The 22,241-nt window shown below is 43.6% G+C and overlaps 1 protein-coding gene across 2 annotated transcripts in view; it reads left to right on the top strand.

Moving 5' to 3' along the window:
- Positions 1-3,337: 3,337 nt before the first annotated feature.
- ITIH2 (inter-alpha-trypsin inhibitor heavy chain 2) overlaps positions 3,338-22,241 on the top strand; it is a 35,387-nt gene continuing 16,483 nt past the window's right edge. Inside the window, exons 1-12 of one of the 2 annotated variants that reach the window (XM_027593749.1) lie at positions 3,338-3,566; positions 4,887-4,961; positions 6,516-6,548; positions 8,191-8,360; positions 11,060-11,164; positions 11,888-12,050; positions 16,303-16,410; positions 17,068-17,196; positions 18,591-18,707; positions 18,997-19,165; positions 19,771-19,896; positions 21,641-21,822. In XM_027593749.1, coding sequence (XP_027449550.1) covers positions 3,483-3,566; positions 4,887-4,961; positions 6,516-6,548; positions 8,191-8,360; positions 11,060-11,164; positions 11,888-12,050; positions 16,303-16,410; positions 17,068-17,196; positions 18,591-18,707; positions 18,997-19,165; positions 19,771-19,896; positions 21,641-21,822 — 1,461 coding nt within the window. In that variant the 5' untranslated portion in view covers positions 3,338-3,482. The remainder of the gene's footprint in view (positions 3,567-4,886; positions 4,962-6,515; positions 6,549-8,190; positions 8,361-11,059; positions 11,165-11,887; positions 12,051-16,302; positions 16,411-17,067; positions 17,197-18,590; positions 18,708-18,996; positions 19,166-19,770; positions 19,897-21,640; positions 21,823-22,241) is intronic. The other variant, XM_027593750.1, reaches the window with a different exon arrangement.

Below are 22,241 nucleotides of genomic sequence, written 5' to 3'. Positions count from 1 at the left end.
TAACTGATTTTATGGGTTCACCTTGTACGTTGTTGTTTGGCTAAATAATTTTGCTACTTCTAGTAATTTCTTTTCATGAGACGCTCAAATTTTCTAGGTTAGGACTCACCCTCAACAAAAACTAATCTCTTGGTTTCTCTTTTTAAGAGAAGTGACTTTTCTACATGTGTTTCTTAATTTTTTCCAACTTGACTCCTGGTTTTATATACATGTATACAGACACACATAGACACACACACACTTCCCATCAATTTGAAAAAAAAATTGCCTCCTGAGACTAATATTTTAAGCACTTTCATCTCAAACAGATTGTGGTTTATTGAATGGCTTCTTAATAGCTATTGAAATAGTGAAAAAATTTAGTATATTTGTTGCTGAAGTTTTAATTGGATAAATTTTCTTGTGTAATATCAGCCTCAATTTCCTAGGCTAATTCACTTTCCACTGTTGTGGATTATTCTTTCCTGCTACAAAAACGTTGTCCAGGATAATATCTACTATTTTTAATAAGGTAAATTGGTCCCGGGGCACCTGGGTGGCTCAGTCAGTTAAGCATCTGCCTTTAGCTCAGGTCGTGGTCTCAGGGTCCTGGGATCGAGTCCTGCATTGGGCTCTCCGCTCAGTGGAGAGCCTGCTTCTCCCTCTCTGCCCCTTCCCACCACTCATGCACATGCTCTCTCTCTCTGCTTCTCTCTTTCTACCTCATGCTTGCTCTTGCTCTCTCTCAAATAAATAAATAAAATCTTTAAAAAAAAAAAGGCAAATCAGTCCTAAAATTTTTTAAGTGTGTACTTCAGATTTGTGGATAAAAACAGAATCAATCTCATTAAATGAATTAAAAACCACAGTGTCACTTTCTGTATACTGTTCAGATATTGTACATCCTATGAAGTTCCAAAAAAATTGTCAGGCTCAATGAATTTTTAATGCACCTTTTTCTATTTCTCTCTCCATTTTTTGGTCTGTTTACCTCTATATTATGGATTATTTTAAATATTTTACATTTCATGTAAGATGTCTTATAAATCCGACACACTGGTCAATTCATGTTATTATTGTACATCTCACTTTTAAATTTATTTTTATTTTTTAATTTAATTTTTAAAAATTTTAAATTCATTTTTTAATTTAAAATTTAAAGTTTTTAAAAATTATTTTAAAAATAAAATTTTAATTTATCCTCATATATTCTGCATTTATTAACTGGACAGATGGATCAATGTCTTCTAATTTAAAAATCTATTTTATCATTTTTCTCCAAATTGTTGATTTCTACTCTTAGATTTAACTCTTTCTTCCGACTTTTTTTTTGTTACTATCTGCTATGACATCTATTTTAACCTGATACCATCTCTGTAACACCTGTTTTCAAGTCTCTGAAATAAAGATTTTTAACATGATATCAACTTTTAGTCTATTTTTATCTCGCCGAGATAAAGTGTCTCATGGAGACAGCATAGGGTTGAACTTTAAAAAAAAAAAAATTGTCCGTAACCCTTCCTAATCTTACAGATAAATTTAATCTATGTGCATTTTATATTCTACTTGGACCTACACTTTGAATTATTTTTGGCATGTGCTTGGGTATTATAAATAAAATTGTAAGTTTTTAAGTATCATCCTACACATTTCAATTTATAAGTTTATCTTTTTGGTATTATTTTTGACTTTCTTTTTTTTCACTTGCATTGTTTCTGAAATCTTTTAAACCATTTCCCTTTAAACAAAATCCAAAGGCCGTCTCAGACAACGGCCCAGTGTTCAATGTCACTCTCACAGTGGGTCTTGGAGGCTCAAGGGAAGCAGCCCATTGTGGTCAGAATGGGAGCCGCTGGAAAGAGCCCTAGAGCATAATGTTTCAGGGACCAGAGCAGACTTCCTATGGCTATATGGGTGTGAATTCCCCATGGGAGTGGACGTTTAGAGAGTGGTCCTTTCCAGCAAGCAGGTGCGTGTCTAGGAGCTAGATCACGGAACATTAAGCAGGAAGCCATGCATTCCATTCTGAGAAGGAAAGCCAGAAATAAAGTGAGGGCACAGGTGCTCTGCTGACCAAACTGCGATCCACAGCATGACCCATGTTCAAGCAGATGTCTGCAGTAGAGGTTCAAGAAAAAGACCCATTAAATAGGCCTGTCACCCAGGTGGGGAATTACAGGTGAATTCTAGTCTAGATTCACACCTGGCACCCTGGATCCCAGTGATGGATGGCAGATTGCCTCTCCTAAGCCTATGGGGTCGCGAGCAGCAAAGGCTTTGAGGTCAGGCCAGACTTGCTGGATCTGCGTCTTCACTTACTAACCGTGAGATGTGGAATAAATGACTTAGCCTTATTTTCTTCAATTATAAAGGAGGACAAATATAGTGCATACCTCACATGGTTCTTCTATAGATTAAAAATAAAAGAGTTGGGGTGCCTGGGTGGCTCAGTCGTTAGGTGTCTGCCTTCGGCTCAGGTCATGATCCCGGGGTCCTGGGATCGAGCCCCACGTCGGGCTCCCTGCTCCACGGGAAGCCTGCTTCTCCCTCTCCCACTCCCCCTGCTTGTGTTCCCTCTCTCGCCGTGTCTCTCTCTGTCAAATAAATAAATAAAATCTTTTAAAAAAATAAAATAAAATAAAAAATAAAAGAGTTAAAGATAATACAAATGAAGGTACCTGACACCAGGAGGCTCAATACATCTTAGTTAACATTATTATTACATCCCCACCACACATGGGAAGGCATACTACACACGGCTTCCAGGCTGGGTTTTCTCTGATTCTGGAACTGAGGAGAATCGATTCTCCACTGACCTGAGCGAGGCTGATCAGGGGCAGCAGCAGAGACAGACACTGCTCTCTTAGTCAAAGACATTCGTGAAACGGCTCCACACTCTTCAGCGTGTCTTTGTACCCAGCCCAGCTGCATGCCCAGTTCTTTACTGCACTAGGTACTTAGTTCGCAAAGAGAGAGGGAAAAACACTAGCAGCGAATGCTTTGCTCAGAACACCATCGTGTTTCTTTTTCCACTTTTGCCAAACTTCTCCTGCTTTCATTTAAACAAAGGGATTTCGTTTCCGGAAGCTTTACACTTTCGCCCTTTTCTCTCAGACTCTATTTCCCCGTCTAGTTTCCCACCTGGTCCTTCGAAGAGGATGATGCTGATCTTCAGGTCTCTGATTCTGAGATGAACAGAAATCAGCAAAGCCAAAGAAAGCACATCCAACTGACCCTGATTTGTCCTCACAGCCCAGTGACTACCTCAGGCTCTGCTGTTTGAATAACCTCTGGGTGTCCGATCCACCCCCACAGCTCAAGTTTGAACTCCAGAACAAATATTTGTCCTGTTTTTGAACAAAGTTTGAGAGCTTTCTTCTTCTTTTTTTTTTTTTCTTCTTTTAAAACACGAACTCTTCTGCTGTTCCTTTGAACTGGGTTCAGCAAGGAGTGGCATTCTCCTGGGACCCTGCACGGAGAGCTTGGCAAAGCCACCCTGCAAAATGAATCGACTCACGTGCTTTCTCATCTGCGTCTTTGTTTCTGAAACACAAGGCTTCGAAATCCCCACCAGTGGATTTCCCGAAGTAAGTACTCCCGGAAAACTCTTTGCTGTGGGCCTATACACAGGCTCGGTAAATAGCCTGTGGCTATTACTATTCGAGGACCGTGTTTTGTGGCGAAAGGAAATTTATGATAAAATTCTTGTGAGCAGGAGTGTTCACTGTTCTAATTACTGGACCGTGTATTTACCTTTTAAAGCGTTAATAGGATTTGCATGAGAATTCAGTCAAATTCAGTGGGCCGGCCCCACAGAACAACATTCATGGAACACAACTGTCTACTCCTTATCTAAACAATGGGGATAATTGATCTAACCCAAAGGGGGTTAGGGGAATTAAATGACACATGTAAACTACCGAGCACAATGCAAGCACTAGGAAGCACTTAATAATTATTAGCTGTGATGAGGATGACACATCATTATCACTCTTGCACTAAGAGTGTAAGAAAAGTCATTACCAAAGCACCATTGTCTTTCCTACCTACTTGAACAATGAGTCCTGTCATGAGGGCAGTTTACATATTGCTGTTAAGTGGGGGAGAAGGCAAATCGGTTGGCAGAGTGCAGGGATTATTTCCAGGGAGCTCAAGGTTTCCACTTTGGACCCTTGGCCATCCCCAACATAAGGAAAGTTAAGTCTTGGACTGAGCCAAAAGGAACGTGTGTTATGGGAATATCCTAGGAGATGCAGAAGTTTTGTAATACTTGCAGAGTGGATTACCCACAAAATGCCAAAGAACAGGATTCCATATTTGCAGGAAAGAAAAAAAAAAATCACTCTGTCTGCTTAGAAACGATCTTATTTTCCAACACCTTAAGAACCACCAGAGTGTGTTGGAAATTTCATTGACAGAGCTGGGAATCGAAGCCAAGACATTCAAACATGTTTGTGCTTTCTCAGTCACTTCTTACTGGTATTCCTTTCCTCCTGACATTTTTTTTCCAACATTTTTAATTGGAGGAGACGTATGGGCACATTTATCCACTCACACACTTGCTGATGCCAACGTCTACCCAATAGCTCCCCAGGCACCTACCTGATTACTGGGTTACTGTGACCCCAACCTGTATGCCCCATCATCTTGCAGCAAACTAAAAAATGCTTTTTCCTTCATCCAACAAATTTGAAGAGAATAGCTTCCATGGACTCACCTCTGAGACATAGCTAGCAAATATAAACACATTAAAGAAGTCATTGTATTAAAAAAAAAAGTGATTTCCCAAAGGAATAGGAAACAAGATAGAAAAACAGGATGAACGCACTTATGCCTGTCCCTATCTGCCTCCTTTGCTCTAGATCTTTTTTATTCATAGAAATAAATATCCTAAATTCTTTTTTAAGTTTGCAGAATACGGAAATCTTGTTGAACTGACCCCAGGCAAATTTCAGTTTGTGCCGGAGAACCGAAGGTATCAGGTACAGTAAGCCTTAGTCTCGAAGGGGAAATCAGTGAAAGAGATCATGACTGATGAGGGAGGCGGAGGATGGAGGTGCTTTTTGCTAGATTTTCTCAGAGCTTCTTTTTTATCATAGTGGTCACCTTAGTTCCTTAAAGGATGGATGGCTATGCGTTTTCTTCAAATTCTAAGATGGGGGGATGATTTTACAGCCTTATCAGGAAGAATTTCCTTTAGGAAGACATTGCCTCTCCCAGGGATGGCAGATGCCGCCCACTGAGCAACACATCCTCCTCGGGGCGGCCACTGCTGCCTTGGGGAGAAGCTCAGAGAGCACAGGGACCAGCCAGGTCCCAGGCTGCAGCCTGGAGGCTGCCCGCAATAGCACAGATGCATCCTCTAATTCATAGGGGTGAGTCCTCCAGGAGGCCAGGAGGGGTGTGGCTTCTCCCACATGGAGCCCACGTGCTTAGAAAGGGGGTATTAATGGAAGCAGCGCTAAGCTGACCAATGACTTATTTTGTACGGTGTGAACTTTGGACTTCCTAGGAGTCCAGGTTTCTTGTAGACCAATAGTATAAAAACCCAATGGGCAAGTTCTCGTGTCATCTAGCCACAAAAGAGAAAACTTCATCATTGAGAATTGCATTCAAAAAGTTCAAAAGAAGTCAACTGTTGACCTCAAAAGGTCATATAACCCTCCCTAAAACCTCAGTTCGCTCCAAATCAGGCTAGCTAGCCTTACATCCAGTACCAGACTTATTCTGTTAAAGTCCCACAGACATTAGGTGTTCACCCATCGTTAAACCCAATTCAGCTTTAAACCCAATTCAGCTTTCCATGCCCAGAGGACAGTCCTTCATGTGGATAATTCTCTAGCATAACAGTGAAAGTGCAGGTCCACACGCCAGTCACTATGCCTGGCTCCAGGACCACCCCAAAGAAGAAATGCCTCGAAATCCCTAGCCTCATGTTGCTAACTAAGTCCATTGGAGGAGGCAGACAGCACTCCCACTGTCTTGCTTGGGAGGAAGAGCTTAGCTGCCATGAAAACTTAGTAAGAGAAGCTTACCTAGTTTGGGGGTGGGCATGAGAGAGCTTGACGGAGAAAAATCCCCCTGAGCTGAGATCGGAAGGATGAGTGGGGGCCGGGGCGGGGGGGAACGAAAGCACTACAGACCTTGCAAATGTCATGTCCAGAGCCCCGTGGTAGCCTGGGGCATCCAGATTAACATTCAGCTAAATAAGAAAATAACTCAAATGGGATAAAGGGGAGATAGGCCCCTCAGCATGAGTTCCGTTGAATATTTTCATTTAAAAGTATGTGTTCTAGCATTATATCAAAGAATGGTGTGCTTGCAAAGTGGTTGAGAAATGTGTTCAAAGAAACACACCAGTGGGAAAATAGTATTCGAGAATATTTGACATTTATGTCTCGTCTCCAGTGAATGAATTGTAGCTCAGTATTGAAGGGGGAAAAAAAAATTTTTTTGACTGAGAGAAAGCAGTTTTTGTCCTCTAGGTAATAAGTAACACACTTTTGGAAGAATGATTATCTATCTTCCTTTCACAGAGAAGTGTTTCTGGAGAATCTGGAGAAACGATGGTGAGTTTACTTTGGTTTTGTTAAAAATTGATGACCGAATGATTTTCCTGTTACCTATTATCAGGAGATCAATAGGGTTTCCTCTGTCTCTAGCCCTGAGAGCATTTACCTGACTTTCGAAATACCCTCTTGCCCAATTCTGTTTGGAAGTGTGTCTAAAATTCAGCATGAAAGAGTATAGGATATATGTAGGAGAGATGTTACCAGGTGAGATGTCACCAGGAGCTGAAAAAGTCCTTTCTCTCTATTCTCTTAAGTTTTGCCAAAAACCTAGGTTTCACCCAAGCATACGTATTCATTCCAATTTAGCCATTTTAATTTAAACTATGACACCTAACGGATTTGGAAGACGGAAAAAGACAGTGTGGGAAAGGAGTTCCCAAACATGAAATGGTCTGATTCCCTGAGATGTTCAAAGAAGTCCTTCCTGTGGCGAGAAAACATCAAAAGGAAATGGTTTCCATTGGCTTCCTTCTCTGAACTGACAGAAACTGTGAGAAACACACATTTAATGGGTAAGAAGGACAAGTAACTCAGCCTGGATTTCTGTCTTAGTTTGAGGTGAGCTGGCTGTTGCGGAGTTGAAAGGCTTTATCTTGGCTGACAAAGTTTTGGGGATGACACCTAGTATCGAAATAAGCAAATCCTTTTGGAGAAGAAAGCAAAACCTAATGGGTCACCTAATTGCCCTAACCCTGAAGGAGCTTGCGGTTCTCAGGCATCTCCTGAAAGACGTGTGCTTCTAGTATCTTGCTTTTCAGCACAGTGGTAGACTGCAATTTGTTACACCGGAGCTGCCTTAAATGAGTAGACAAGGAGTAGCAAAGGAGGTCCAGAGCGCTGGACCAATCATGGCATCGACAAGATACTTTTTCTTCATATTCCAATTGTTGCTCATGCCCATCAGTGTGTCATATTTTGTTCTAATTGGAAGGAGAAGAGGACGAGAAGATGGCACCATAACAGATAAGATGGAAGAAGGCAAGGCGCCTGGCTGGCTCTGTCGGTTCAGCCTCTGCCTTGGGCTCAGGTCATGATCCCAGGGTCCTGGGATGGAGCTCCGCATCATGCTCCCTGCTCAGGGGAGAGTCTGCTTCTCCCTCTTCCTCTGTGGCTCACCCTGCTTGTGCCCTGTCTCTCTCATTCTCTCTCAAATAAACAAATAAAATCATAAAAAAAAAAAGATGGAAGAAGGCAGAGAGCAATATGAGGACCACGAGTGTGCTTCCACCCCACTCTACCCTTGTCTGCACCTCCCTCTGAAGATACAGCCAGGGTCCCCTAAAACCCTGCCATCTTTATCCTTTCCCTTGCTAGGGCCCTGCCTTTGAAGTTAGTTCTTGAACTTTCTCAATCCAGTCTTGCATCCCACAACCATTTTCTACTTGTATGCGCATTTTAAACGTCATTATGAATAGACTCATAGAGCTGAAAGGCATCGCAAGCTATCTCAAAACAAAGGCAAGCTTCTGCCTGGCAGGGGGATTCCAAGTTAGGAGAATGCTTAATACTACCTGAGTTATATGCTTACCAATGCCTGAGGATTGTTCATAATAAAATGTGGTGCTCTTACCATCAAATACGTGGCGAAGTTCTATGTAATTTTGCTCTGAGTACCCCTATGGTTTCTTGCCAATTACAGGAGGAGGCTGATCAAGTAACTCTCTACAGCTATAAAGTCCAGTCCACTATTACTTCTCGTATGGCCAACACCGTCATCCAGACCAAAGTGGTGAACAACTCCCCAGAGCCTCAGAATGTTGTGTTTGATGTTCAGATTCCCAAAGGAGCCTTCATCTCCAACTTTTCCATGTGAGTAACTCCTGTGTAGACTAGGAATTGGATATGCTCTACTCATAGAATCCAACCTTCTCGTAGTTAGAACAGACCTTAATGGCCAACTGCTCCACTGGTTCTCACTCTCAGATCTGTGGACCTGCTGATGTCAAGGGTCCCCATAATTTGTTTCTGTTCAAAATATCAGGATTTGTGAAGGACTTGCTTTTCATATCTAATAAATTAAAGCAACCAAGCTATCTCCCTGGTAACAACTCTTGCAATTTAATGTGTTTTCTTGCAGGGGTGGGGGCGTGGGGGGCGGGGAGAAATCTGTGGATTTGCCATGGCTTACAGGAAACCATATATGAGTGCAGAGCAGTTCCGTGTCGCCTGTCATATGTTTCTCTATGGGGAAAAAACATGAGAACCACTGATTAAATCCAATCATCTGTCCAGTGATTGAATTCCTCTATTACACCGAGAACAAGTGGCTTATCCAGGCTTGACTTGAATATCTCCTTAATGATAAACTCACTACTTCCCAGAGCAATCCAGTCAATGATTGACAGGTCTGTTAGAATTATTTCTCATACTTAATTGAAATCTGTTCCGTTTCTACCCAGTGACTCTGGTTCCACTCACAATTTTTTTTTCTAATTCTCTGCAAAATACATACTGAAGTGTTCAAGGATGAAATGATATGCTCTCAAAATAATCGAGATGGAGAGGGTGGGGGTAGAGGTGAACTGAGACGGGCTGAGTACTGATAATGGTGTGGCTCAGGGATGGTTTCATGGAGGTTTCTTCTATTATTCTATCTTTTGTCTGTTTGAAGATTTCCATAATTAAAAATATTTTTCAACCACTCCAGTGCTTTTTAAAAAAAGTGAGGCCACTTGTCCCACGGGGTGGCTTCATGTATCAAGGCTAAACATTCCCTGTTCCTCCAAGTATTTGGATGGCTTTCTGCCCCCGACCATTTACACAACCATCCCCAGAGTGTTCTCTGCCTGGCCGTATCTGGTCCCCGTTGCCTAGAACAGAGCACAAGGCTCTGCATACAATCTGGCTATTTTTTTTTCTTTTCTTTTTACTAAGACATTAGATTGAGTTACTTCTCGTCGGCTTTGGTCTTTCAACCACCAAGGTAACCAGAGATAACTGTGATTAGATAAAGCATTCACATACCATGCACTTTGGCTTCTAAAAACTACAGAGCATGTTAACTATATTTTCTAACCAAAACAAAGTAGGTGGGGAAAAGGCATTGGGTGACTTTGAATTGGTATCCTTTGAATTGGCTTAGAAATTTATTTTTCAAAAAATGTTTAGGCAGTCTGTTCTAAAAAAAGGAAATGTAGAAAGAAGAGCTTTTATGTAGTAGCATTAGATGACACTGTGTCTGAAAAATTACATTTAGAACTGTTCTAATAAATTTTTATTTTGAAGCCACATAACCAGAATTTATTCTAGATATTGCTTCTTTCTGTTTTCCTTTATTCTTTTCTTCTTCTCCATCTCATGTCATAGAAGATTTGAGGTGACAAAAGATAGAATTACAACATACACATTTACTCTGGTCTCCCTCGACTCAGGGCTGAATTTATAAGACCAGAGAAGGTAGCCAACTTGATCACCACAATTTCATATGGATTGCACAAAATATTTCTTCCAGTCAAAATATTTCTTCTGCCTTTTTTAAATCAAGGTTCCAAATATTCTCCCATTAGAGATAATTTTGTTTTGTATTAAGGACTTCTTGGTCTTTGAACCAGAGCATGGGCTGATGGGAATAGTGCAGACCTAGACACGTGAGGTCTAGTTCCAGCTCTGTCTCTGACCAACTGTGTGACCTTGAGCAAGTCACTGTCTCCTGGCTCTGACTTCTCATCTAAAGAGGTGGCCTTCAAGTGAGCCTCACCAAGCCCCCCATGCTTGGTGAGGCTCACTTGAAGGCCACCTCTTTAGATGAGAAGTTAGAGGGATAAACACAAATTTGCGAAGGGATTCCCCAATGCCTCCCTCCATCTTCCCTCACTCTCTTCTGCTCTTGCCAGAGTAGGAGCCCCCAGGCTATCAGAGTCATTTTCTAAACAAATGTAAGCCAGATAACTAGTGATTTATCTGTCACCTCTCCTCAGCACATTTGTGATTCAAAAGGGTTACCCAAAGAGAACAACACATATCTGAAGGGTAAAACTTGAAAATGAGGAACAATTTTAAACACAAGCAACAGCACCCAAGGGGAGGCTTTCAGGATGGGCACCTACCTCTTTATTTTTTTAAAGATTTTATTTATTTATTTGACAGAGAGAGAGAGAGAGAGAGAGTTAGCGAGAGCAGGAACACAAGCGGGGGAGTGGAAGAGGGAGAAGCAGGCTTCCCGCCGAGCAGGGAGCCCCATGCCGGGGCTCGATGCGGGGCTCGATGCGGGGCTCGATGCGGGGCTCGATCCCAGGACCCTGGGATCATGACCTGAGCGGAAGGCAGATGCTTACCGACTGAGCCACCCAGGCACCCCGGGCGCCTACCTCTTAAATCACACCCTCAGATAAAGGGACTCCTGACCAGGAACTAGGCAGATGTTTCTCTTCTCGTTTCTTCTAGGTACAAAATTATAATGGCCTGCATTCACTAAATCCAACTGGTTGGGTTATTTGTTGTTAGTTTGTTTTGTTGAGACTACTGCGTGGGAAAACTCAACAACTCGGGGGCCTCCTGTCATTTTTTAGGACTGTAGACGGCACGACATTCACTAGTTCCATTAAGGAGAAGACTGTGGGTCGAGCTCTCTACTCTCAGGCAAGAGCCAAAGGCAAGACTGCGGGGTTGGTGAGGTAAGGGCTGGGCCCGCGCAGATCGTGGTCTCATCCGCTAGCTGCTCCCACTCAGTCCCAAAGCCCAAATCAGCCTCATTTGATAATCCTGCCATTTCCTCTTTAAAACTAAACACCTCAAGCAATGATCACTGTAAACTTGATATGTATGTGTTTAAATAAGGGCTTACGTTGGAAATACATATTCCACTTGATGCAATCATGGATGTCTTCTTCCTGAAGACTTTCAAGGATGTCAAGAACCTCTAGAATAAGCCTCCAATGCACGAATTATCAGTTTGGGTTTGAGCCCCTGCCCCACAACTGAGTAGCCAAGTGGTCTTGAGCTGGTTACTAATAATCTATCAGCCTCATTTGTTATCATCTGGAAAACAAGGTTGATGATACCCATCCTGCAGAGCTGCCATGTCAGAAATGATACGTGCCAAGGTCCCGGCGCGGAATAGGGATCAGTAACTGGTAGATATTTGCAGATAACACTCAGATCTCTAAAAAGCTCTGGAAGAAAAAGGTCAGGTAGGAGAGGAGACTAAACCGGTGGTGGAATTAAAGCTACCCAGGAGTTTCAGTGATCTGGATTGTACCTCCTGTCTGTTTTCATAAACACCTGAGCAGCCTTGATTGCCCACAAAAACCTAGGTGCCCTCTGCATTGATGTGGGGTCTTGCTCTCTCCATCATGCATGTTCTGACTTACATCCCGGGGTGGGTGTTAAACCTCTAGGAGCAGGGCTCTTGATATGGAAAACTTCAAAACCGAAGTAAACATCCTCCCTGGAGCGAAGGTGCAGTTTGAACTTCACTACCAGGAAGTAAAGCGGAGGAAGCTGGGATCCTACGAACACAGGCTCCATCTGCAGCCGGGACGACTGGCCAAACACTTGGAGGTAAGTTGGAATTTGCAGGGCATGCAGGGTCCCCATCCACTGATGGCTTCTAGCCCTGATTTATACTTTCCGCTGGTCACCACTCTTTGTGGCATTGGATGCATGCAAGTCAGCAAGACGGTGATGGATTTGGAGTCCACCAGGACTCCTTAGGGATTTCAATGCGGGCTCGGCTCCGTATTAGCTGTGTTAGTTTCCTAGGCTTGCCGCCGCAAGCGATTACAGGCTGGGTGGCTTAAAACAGTAGAAATTCATCTTCTCACAGTTTTGGAGGACCAAAGCCTGAAATCCAGGTGTTAGCAGGGCCTTACTGCTGAAGGCTTGGGGGAGAATCTGCTCCTTGCTTCTCCTTGTGTCTGGCAGCTGCTGGTACTCCTTAACCCGTGGTCTCATAGCTACAGCACTCCAATCTCAGCCTCGGTGGTCACACCATGTTATCCTCCATGTGTCTCAAATCACCCTCTGCCTTCTTCTTATACGAAAACGTCACTGGACTTAGGGTCCACTGACACGATGATCTCATCTCAGGATCCTTACCTTTTAACTTCATCTATGAAGATACTTTTTCCAAGTGAGGTATCGTTCAGTTTCCAGGGATTTCATGTAGACATGGCTTCGGGGGTACGGGGAGCGGGGGAGAGCGCTGTTCAACCCTTACACTAGCCTTCTCTGACATGGGACACATTCTCCTGAGGGTCCCTTTTTTCATCTGAGGAAAGGGTGCTAGAACATATTTTTCATATAATTTATGGAAATAGGTGGCAAATAATAGGAAGTCAGTGAATGCTAGCTGTCTTCCTTTGCCACCCCATGGCCCTACCGATACGAACTCACCTTTACTAACATCTTCCCCTGTTGCCCTAAGAACTGAGACACTCTTTGGGGGCTTGAATCTTTGTGACATCACATGAACATTTTGTGTCAAAGGCAGAGCCAAGCCAGAAGCAGCCCGAGAAAGTATATGATCCAATCTGCCTCTCCATTTGACTGATAGGAAGGTGGGGCCCACAGGCAGAGATGACTCGAAGGGATAAATGGATCATGGTGAAATTTTTATTCCAATTTGAAAAGGTGCATATCTGACCAATGGAACCCACTTTCTTCCCATGACCACCGGGTGGCATCAGCTTGCTCTCAGGGGATATGCCACTGAGTTCTTTTCAGTGCCCCTGCTGGCACATCTGGGGCCTTGGTGAAAATTAAGAAAAGATGCCCTTCGTCCTGGCAAATGCAGCCCCATGTCAGGGCAAATGACTTGGCCAGTGGGTTATGGGCTGGATCTCAGCACCCTCTTGCAGCCCTGGCTGGAGGCTCTGCACAACTCAACATGTGACCCTGGCTATTTTTCTAGGAGTGAGGATGAATGTGTGCCATTCTCTTGCTCAATTCTATGAATCCCACAGTAAATAGATGTGATTGGCTTCTTGCCTACAACGATGCCATTGCTCAGGTTGTTAATAATATTAATAGCAACTGAGTTAGTGCTATGAGAATACTTCTATAATATTTTGGATAAGATACTTATATGTCATTGACTCCTCCCCACAAGTTATAAAGTAGATCTCATTAACACTGATTTAGAGACAGAGATAAATAACTTGCCTAAGGAAACAGAGCTAAGAAACAATTAAAATTTGAGACTATGTTCTATGCTATTAATCCAAGAATTTGAGTTTGAGTCCATGAAGATAATGATTCTTAACACACATACTATGTAGCACAGAAATCTTTCTTATATTTCTGAAATTTTTGTTCATCCTTAAATTTTCCATGATCTTAGGAATTCCTTGTCTTTAAAATAAGACAGATGGAGTCTTAATTTATTAGCAAGAGTGTTAGACAAAGTGGCAAGTTTCCCGAGCTCTGGTCCAGAATTAACACTCACAGTTGTGGGCTCTGGGCGAACCCACTTCCTGGCCTTCAGTGTCTCATCTGTGAAAGAAGGTTGGACCAGGTGATTCTTAAGGTACTTTCCAGCCGTAACCGTCTATGAAATGTATTCATTTCTAAAGAGGCTTGATCTTATCCAGAGATAAGTTAAGGCAAAATCATAAAATTAGACCTTCTCCTTGTGTTTATTCCAGAAAAGCTTTCTAATCACCCATCAGAAGGGCCACCTAACTGGAACTACGTTTCCCTCACAGGAATCACAGAGAACACATCTCTTTTTAACCCCCACCCCTACCTTCCGGATGTATCAAATCTTGGAAGAAGATCTTATTCCAACTCCCATAGCTGGTTCCTTGCAGAAACGCCAATAAATATGGAGGGTGACTCAAGGCCACCATGGACTGGTCCCAACCTGTCAATGAACCAGCAATGGGACCTTAGGTACACAACCCCAAAGCACAGTTTCCTACTAGACTTGGGGGCCATGGCTGCATCAAATTGAGCACAGGACTACTAATAGCTTCTGTGACACTCGGGAAAAGATCCTTCTGCCATTTTTATGCTCTTATGGAGAGACTGAACTTTGTCCTGAGTACTCCACACTTGTTTATAGGTAGAACCTTAAGGAAGAGAGAAAGCAGTGGACCCAGTTTTCTGCAACTCCCTGACTTTTCTCCCTTTCCTCCAGGAACTGCTCAATCAACTACCCAAAATGTCTGGGTCAAACTGTCCTGGGATGTCTGATCCACCTGATTCTGTGTAGATTTAGTTCTTACCAACTTGGAGAACCTGGAGTTAATGGGAATCTTGGAGGCAAATTAAACTCACATCTTATGCTGGAATTTGTAATAACCAAGAAAGAAAATGTTGGCTCTGCTTAGACAAGTGTCTGTGACTTTTTGAAAGCAGATTAAAAAAAAAAAAAAAATCAGGACACCTGGGCGGCTCAGTCAGTTAAGCGTCCGACTCTTGATCTCAGCTCAGGACTTGATCTCAGGGTCATGAGTTCAAGCCCTGTGTTTGAAATTGAAGAAATCTCACAGTGAACATTGGCCCCAGAAATCACCACTAGCCCAGATCTTTCTCTTGGTTGTTCCGTCCACCCCTCCCCATAACCTCTCTGCTTTCTTTGATAGTTTAATTGCAAAGGGCCTTCGTAGGTTATCCAAAACTCCCATTTTGTGATTTTCCTCTTGTACTTCATATAAGGCCTAGAAGTACCCTTCTGAGACGAGGACATGAAACTCAGTGATGCTCTCTTTGGTTTTCTTGACATGAAAAGATGATGCTTAGTAACACTTAGGGAAATAGGATTCTAGTCCCTTCTCTGCAATTCATGACCCTGAGATCAAGTCCTGTGTTGGGCTCCCTGCTGGACATGGAGCCTACTTTAAAAAAATAAAAATTAGAGAAAAATTTGGCATGATTTCAAAGGCAGGGACTTCCAAAGGAAAGTGAGCTCAACACTGTTACAAGTGATCCTAAATGAGTAAGAGGCAGTAAGGAAGCCAATGTGCATAGGGCTCCATCTGATGGCTTCACATTTAAGTGGGTGTATTCAAAAGCTGGGAAATCTCATGAAAAACAAATAGGATATTGTGGCATGGGACTAATGAATAGTGTGGCCAAATCAACTGAAAAGATGGAGCACAGGCTATTGGAAGTCAAGAAGCAGTGTAAAAGGTATTAGGAGCTTGGGCCCTGGGTTTGAAGCCTGGCTCGGCCACTTCCGAGCTGGGTCATTCTGAGTCTGTTTCTTCATCCATAAAATAAGCAATAAAAAATAAAATAGATAATAAGAATATCGGTAAGAGTTAAATGAGTTCATACATGTAAAGTGCTTAGCAGAGCACTCAGAGTCTATAGAGAGAAACGAAAGCCACGGTTATGGTTTTTCCAGGCATCATCCAAAGGGAGTTCCTTCTGCTTCTCTCTGTTCAAAGCACATAGACAGAAAAGGAATGAAAAGGCCCTGGCCCTTCGTTGACAGATCCACAGACTAAGGGCAGAATCATTTCGCAACGGCTTTCCTTCCTTTGTTTCCTTCGACAACATGAATATTCTTATCAACAACAACAATAAAAATAGACTAGGATAGAGATGGGGAATGAAGAAGCAGGAGGAGGAGAGCCCTGAGTTGCCCAAAGGGTCTTCAGCCCCCTTGGTGAGATGAATCAGATCCACGGCAGTGAAGGAACGTGCAGAAGTGATCACGGAACCACACTGGGTCACTTCTGGGAAAGCCTGAAGATGAGAAAAACAGCAGAGGATATAGTCATGGTACTTTTTGCCAAAAAAAAAAAAAAAAAAAAGCCTTAAAAGATACCTTGATGCTTTGAGTAATTTTCTTTCTCAACTCTAGGTAGACGTGTGGGTCATTGAACCTCAGGGAATAAAATTTCTCCATGTTCCTGACACTTTTGATGGCCATTTTGATGGTGTTCCTGTCATATCTAAAGGACGGCAGAAGGTATCATAAGTATTGCCTGTTGCAAAGAGTCTTATTTTAAGTGGCCACTAGCTCATGGGTTCTTTGCCCCTTCTGTGCCTTGGGGAACAGAAAAGTGGTCAGGGAGTGAAGTCTGTGAGGGAACAGAGATCTCTGAGCAAAATCTATTGTTTCATTACATTTTGACCAGTGACTGTCCCTTTTGGGGCCCCATTTCCCTCAAGTCATGTGCTTGACTGTAGCTAAAAGATAGCTTTCACATAATCACATAAACCATGTGGTAGATTTTCATTAGTCACAGCAAGAGATGCTCAGCTTAATTCTCTTCGCTTCATGACTAATAATAACCAACAGCGGAGGAGTCAAACTCCTCTAAGAACCTTTCACAGACTTTCTCGAGCTGGTCACCGTCTCTCTGATGGGGGAAGGGAGGAATTCTTTGAGTATCATAAGAAGTCCTAAAACCTGGGCAGCAGCACCACAGGCTGGCAGATGCCCCCTCACATGCCTAGCCACTGTCCCTTACATTGGGAATGCGACTTCTGATGCTGCCTGGGTGGGGGCTGGCCGTCAAGCCAAGGGCAATACTCCTCACCCATGTGCGCAGGGAGCTGTCAGCCCCCCATCCTGGGAGGGAGAGGTGCAGAGACTGGGCTCTGATGTCACTGTTCTTTCCAGGCACATTTGTCCTTCAAGCCCTCTGTGGCACAGCAAAGAAAATGCTCCAACTGCTCTGAGACTGCAGTAGACGGAGAGCTGGTGGTGATGTATGATGTGAACAGAGAAGAGAAAGCTGGAGAACTCGAGGTGGGTAAAACCAGTCTCCAAGAGGACTGCCATGCTGAGGCCAAACAAAGGTGTCTTTTAGAACAAGTCCCCCTGGCTTCTGGGTGGCTCCTAGCTGCCAAGGCAAGCATCCAGTTGCAGAGAAGGGACTAGAATCCTATTTCCCTAAGTGTTACTAAGCATCATCTTTTCATGTCAAGAAAACCAAAGAGAGCATCACTGAGTTTCATGTCCTCGTCTCAGAAGGGTACTTCTAGGCCTTATATGAAGTACAAGAGGAAAATCACAAAATGGGAGTTTTGGATAACCTACGAAGGCCCTTTGCAATTAAACTATCAAAGAAAGCAGAGAGGTTATGGGGAGGGGCGGACGGAACAACCAAGAGAAAGATCTGGGCTAGTGGTGATTTCCGGGGCCAATGTTCACTGTGAGATTTCTTCAATTTCTTTTCCCCCTTCGTCCTGTCTGAGGTGTATGTCTGTATTTCCCTTGTGCTAAGGTAAGAGCCCTTAGAGGGTATCTGAAAGTCTGTGCTTCTCTCCAGGATGGCGAGGTAGAGAAGTGTCCACAGCTACACCTTCACCAGCTAGGCATTGTACTGTCCTGGTAGAAGTGACCAAGGACAGTGGAAAGAGAACTAGGGGAGCCAGGCGTTAGGGCCCAGAGCAGAAGACAAAGACGGAGATCCGGAAGCCAGCTGGAGCGACCTTCTAGTAACTTCGAGAACAATCTAAACTCTCTAGAGTGCTGATAAAGGTCTTTCGTCATCTGTCCTGCTGACTCTCCACTCTAAGTCCTTGAATTCTTGAATTCAATATCCCTCGTGGTGCTGAACCACTTACAGAGCCCCTAGCGTGCCATATTTTCTCACCCTTGTCTGGAACTCTCCTCGCCACTCCTACCTGCTCCCGCCAAGCCTGCCCAAGTCCCAAACTCATGCTCAAGTCCAGTGTAGATTACCTTTCCATGGGAAAGACTCCCCCATCTGAGTCATGTACATGTCCACTGGGCATTCTCAGAGTCCTTTATTTTCCTGATCACAGCATGTAACACTCTGCTACAATTGTCTCTTTACTTGTCTGGATCCTGGGTTGGCCTGTGAGCCTGATGAGGTCAGAGATTCTGCCCGATTGGCTGTTGGCTAGCAGGGTGCCCGGAAGTCAGGCTCTCCATGAAGACTGGGTGGATGGAGGGGAGCAAAGTGAAATGCCCTGGGGAATGAAACTACCCAGAGGTCTTGGATCTTCCCAGCAGCAGAGGGGGGCAGAGCAGGAAGGAGGAGGAAGAAACACGGATGGACACCAAGCCTCCCCTTTATGACCAGCATGCCTCCCGTTCCCTGTGGCTTGCCTCTTCTCTCTTAGCCCCTAGGGCCCCGCCTTCCTACAAGCTAAATATTGTGTTCTGTTTTCCAGGTATTTAATGGATATTTTGTCCACTTTTTTGCTCCTGAAAACCTGGACCCAATTCCCAAAAACATCCTCTTTGTCATTGATGTTAGTGGCTCAATGTGGGGAATAAAAATGAAACAAGTAAGTACCTCCTTGTTGGTAAGGGTGCTCGGGGCTCCCCGCCTTCTTTGATCCCCTCCCAACAGGGCAGACATTCAATGCACCTTCCCCCCGGGCCTCATCTTGGTCAGCTGGGGCTGCTCTGACAAAGTACCACAGATCTGCTGGCTTATGAACAAGAGGTTTTCTGGAAGAATGACAGCTTGAGTTGGTACTTGCAAGATGAGAGGATGAACCCTTGGTCTTTCTCCTTTCCTCTTGGGCTGAGAGTTAATGTAATGAGACCCTTCTTCATTCTCTTTTGAAATAGACAGTGGAAGCAATGAAGACCATATTGGATGACCTAAGAGCTGAAGACCAGTTCTCTGTGGTTGACTTCAACCACCATATTAGAACCTGGAGAAATGATTTAGTCTCAGCCACTAAAACACAGATTGCAGATGCCAAGAAGTATATTGAGAAAATCCAGCCCAGTGGAGGTGAGTGACTTTACCCTAGAGCCCAGTGAGAAACGTTCATAGGGTTCAAATCTTCATTCACTTAGGAAGTATCACTCCCTACCACAGTGGCCTTTGCCCGGCTTGCAATGGCCTGCCTTAAGTAATGCATGTATTATTCCATGATGAATACTAATTTCTTATGAAAGTACAAGGCATAACCCGTATCACACAAGTCTGTGACCATCCCAAACTTTCTCAGAAAAGGGTTATCAGCAAGTGACACTAGCCTTCTTCTTACTCTCAGCATAAAATGCAACTGTCCCCAGACCAGTGTCCCAGCATGTCAGCAAGGGTGATTTTGGGACCTTCTATTGGGTGTTTACCAAAATGACAGATGGCTGCTTTGAAAGGATGAAGTCATCTTTAAGGGAATAGTTTCCTACATAGTGAGTATTTTACTCCCCTGGGGAATCTTGACCAGCCTGGGGGAAATTTGTGTCACTTGGAAAACAATCAAAGGATTTGGGTACTGAATAAAATGACACATGAGTAATCACCAGACGGACGAACCTGAACCCAGGATGTGATGGTTTTTGTGCAAAGAGAGAGTACATACGGAACAGCCCATAATGTTACTTTAACAGGCACAAATATCAACGAAGCCCTTCTGCGTGCCATCTTTATTTTGAATGAAGCCAATAATTTGGGAATGCTGGACTCTGAGTCAGTCTCTCTGATCATTTTGGTTTCTGACGGCGACCCAACAGTAGGCAAGTAGCACTTCAATCTTCTAGTGACAAATATTTAACTCTTGCTTCAAACGGGAAATCTGATGGCATTTGCAAGTTTCTAAACCATCGTAGCCCCATGCTTTCTAAAAGGAGGCTTCTTTTGACCCGGGAGCACTCACCCCCTTGAAACCCAGTCCCAGACATTTCTTGGTGATGCTCTTGAAAGCGCCCGTTTTGCCTCCACAACGTGGGGAAACTTGAGTATGAATTGTAACAATGTTATTACATTTATTCCCTCAACTTAAGGTACGTGAGGTGGCGTACGGGAGTGTGTGGGATGAGTGTGTCCGTCCCCAGTGCATCCTTCTTCCTATTCCAACCTTCTTCACATTCCCCCAGTCACTCACGGCAACTGGAGAAATGACTTCTTTCTGATATATCCTGTACATTATGCACTCTTCGCCACAAAATGGCCCAACATCTCTGGCTTCTATCATGTGCTGTTATTTTTATCTGCTTCATCTGTGTCTTTCTACTGGCAAATACAAGAGTGCATGCTAGATTGTGTTGCAGTCTGCCATGCAGATAAGGACCTGTGCCAGACGCAGCTGCATGGAAGGAAGACCAGGAGGCCAGTCGTGACAGTGGCCACTAGAGTTTTAGACGAAAAGCAACCATTTGTCATTATGGTTTTGTGGTAGATTCAGTGTTTCTTCCCTCTCCGATCAGATTACTTTTTAAATTCCATTTCAGGGGCACATGGCTAGCTTACTTGGTGGAGCATGTGACTCTTGATCTCGGGGTTGTGAGTTTGAGCCCCACACTGGTGTAGAGATTACTTTAAAAAATAAAATAAAATCTTAAAAAATATAAAAATAAAAAACTCAGTTTGAGAATAAAATCATAAAGAAGGAAAGGAAACATAGCAGAAAATTAAGTCTGCTTCTTATTTCTGTCCCTTAACCATCCAGTTCCTGTCCCCGGAGGCAATCTTTGGTTAGCAATTTCTTGTGTATCTTTCCAGATATATTCTGTGCATATATGTAAACTCCATATACATATATACACACTTATATGTGAATATATATACACACACATACATACACACATGCCTATATGCAACTACATCCTACATATACCAATTTTTACACTGTTTTCCCCCTTAAAAATGTATCTTTGAGATCATTCAGTATAAATACATAGAGTTACCTTGCTCTTTTTAATAACTGCATAGTTGCATAGTATCCCCCAGTTTGAATGTATCATCATTTAACCAGCCTCCCTTACTGCTGTGCATTTGTTTTCAATCTGTTGCTACTCCCAATAATGTTGCTATGTATGATTGCCCATACGTCATTTCCATTTGTGTGAAGGCAGCTTAAGAAAAACCCCTAGAAGCTGAGTCTCTGGGTCAAAGGGGAAGTGCAGGGGCGCCTGGGTGGCTCAGTTGTTAAGCGTCTGCCTTCGGCTCAGGTCAAGATCCCAGGGTCCTGGGATCGAGCCCCGCATCGAGCCCCGCATCGAGCCCCGCATCGAGCCCCGCATCGGGCTCCCTGCTCAGCGGGAAGCCAGCTTCTCCCTCTGCCCCTCCCCCTGCTTGTGTTCCCTCTCTCGCTGTGTCTCTCTCTGTCAAATAAATAAATAAAATCTTTAAAAAATTTTTTTAAAAAGGGGAAGTGCATTTTTAATTCAACAAATTTTGCTAAACTGCCCTCCGTGGATTTTCCAAAAACATTATAACATTGCCCCTCATTCTCTTCCTTTCTGTCGTCATCAACCTTAGGTGAACTGAAATTGTCAAAAATTCAGAAAAACGTGAAGCAGAACATCCGAGACAATATCTCCTTGTTCAGCTTGGGGATAGGATTTGACGTTGATTATGATTTTTTGAAGAGACTATCCAATGAAAACCGTGGAATTGCTCAAAGGATTTATGGAAACCAGGACACATCCTCCCAGCTCAAAGTAACACTTCTTTTCTGTTCTTTCTACCTCCTTCACTCAAAGTCATTCAACTAGCCAAATTTAAGTCACAGTTGTCATCATTTCAGCTATGTTCCGCAGTGACAACCAGAAAGTGTTTGATTGCTTTCTCACCCCACCCTGCATGGGTATCTGCTCTGCATTGACAATGAGATTCAAGGCAGCAGGGGGATGGGCACACACTCCCTACTCCCTGAGCAAGTCCTCCCAGGCATCATCAAAGCTTCTGGGCTCTCCAGTCCCACTAAACAACTGGTCCTTCTTAACATCGTGACCATTGTTTCCCCTTCAAAGTGCATTGGCATCTTGGTATCAGCTTTTCGTAATGCAACACAGATCAAACGATAGCCTGTAAGTGTGCTTGAGCAGGGAGCCCGATGCAGGGCTCCGTCCAGGACCCT

The sequence above is a fragment of the Zalophus californianus genome, chromosome 9 (genome assembly GCF_009762305.2).
Source record: "Zalophus californianus isolate mZalCal1 chromosome 9, mZalCal1.pri.v2, whole genome shotgun sequence".
Lineage (NCBI taxonomy): Eukaryota > Metazoa > Chordata > Mammalia > Carnivora > Otariidae > Zalophus > Zalophus californianus.
The sequence above is the reverse complement of the archived record's forward strand: the minus strand, read 5'-3'. Positions and strand labels throughout refer to the sequence as shown.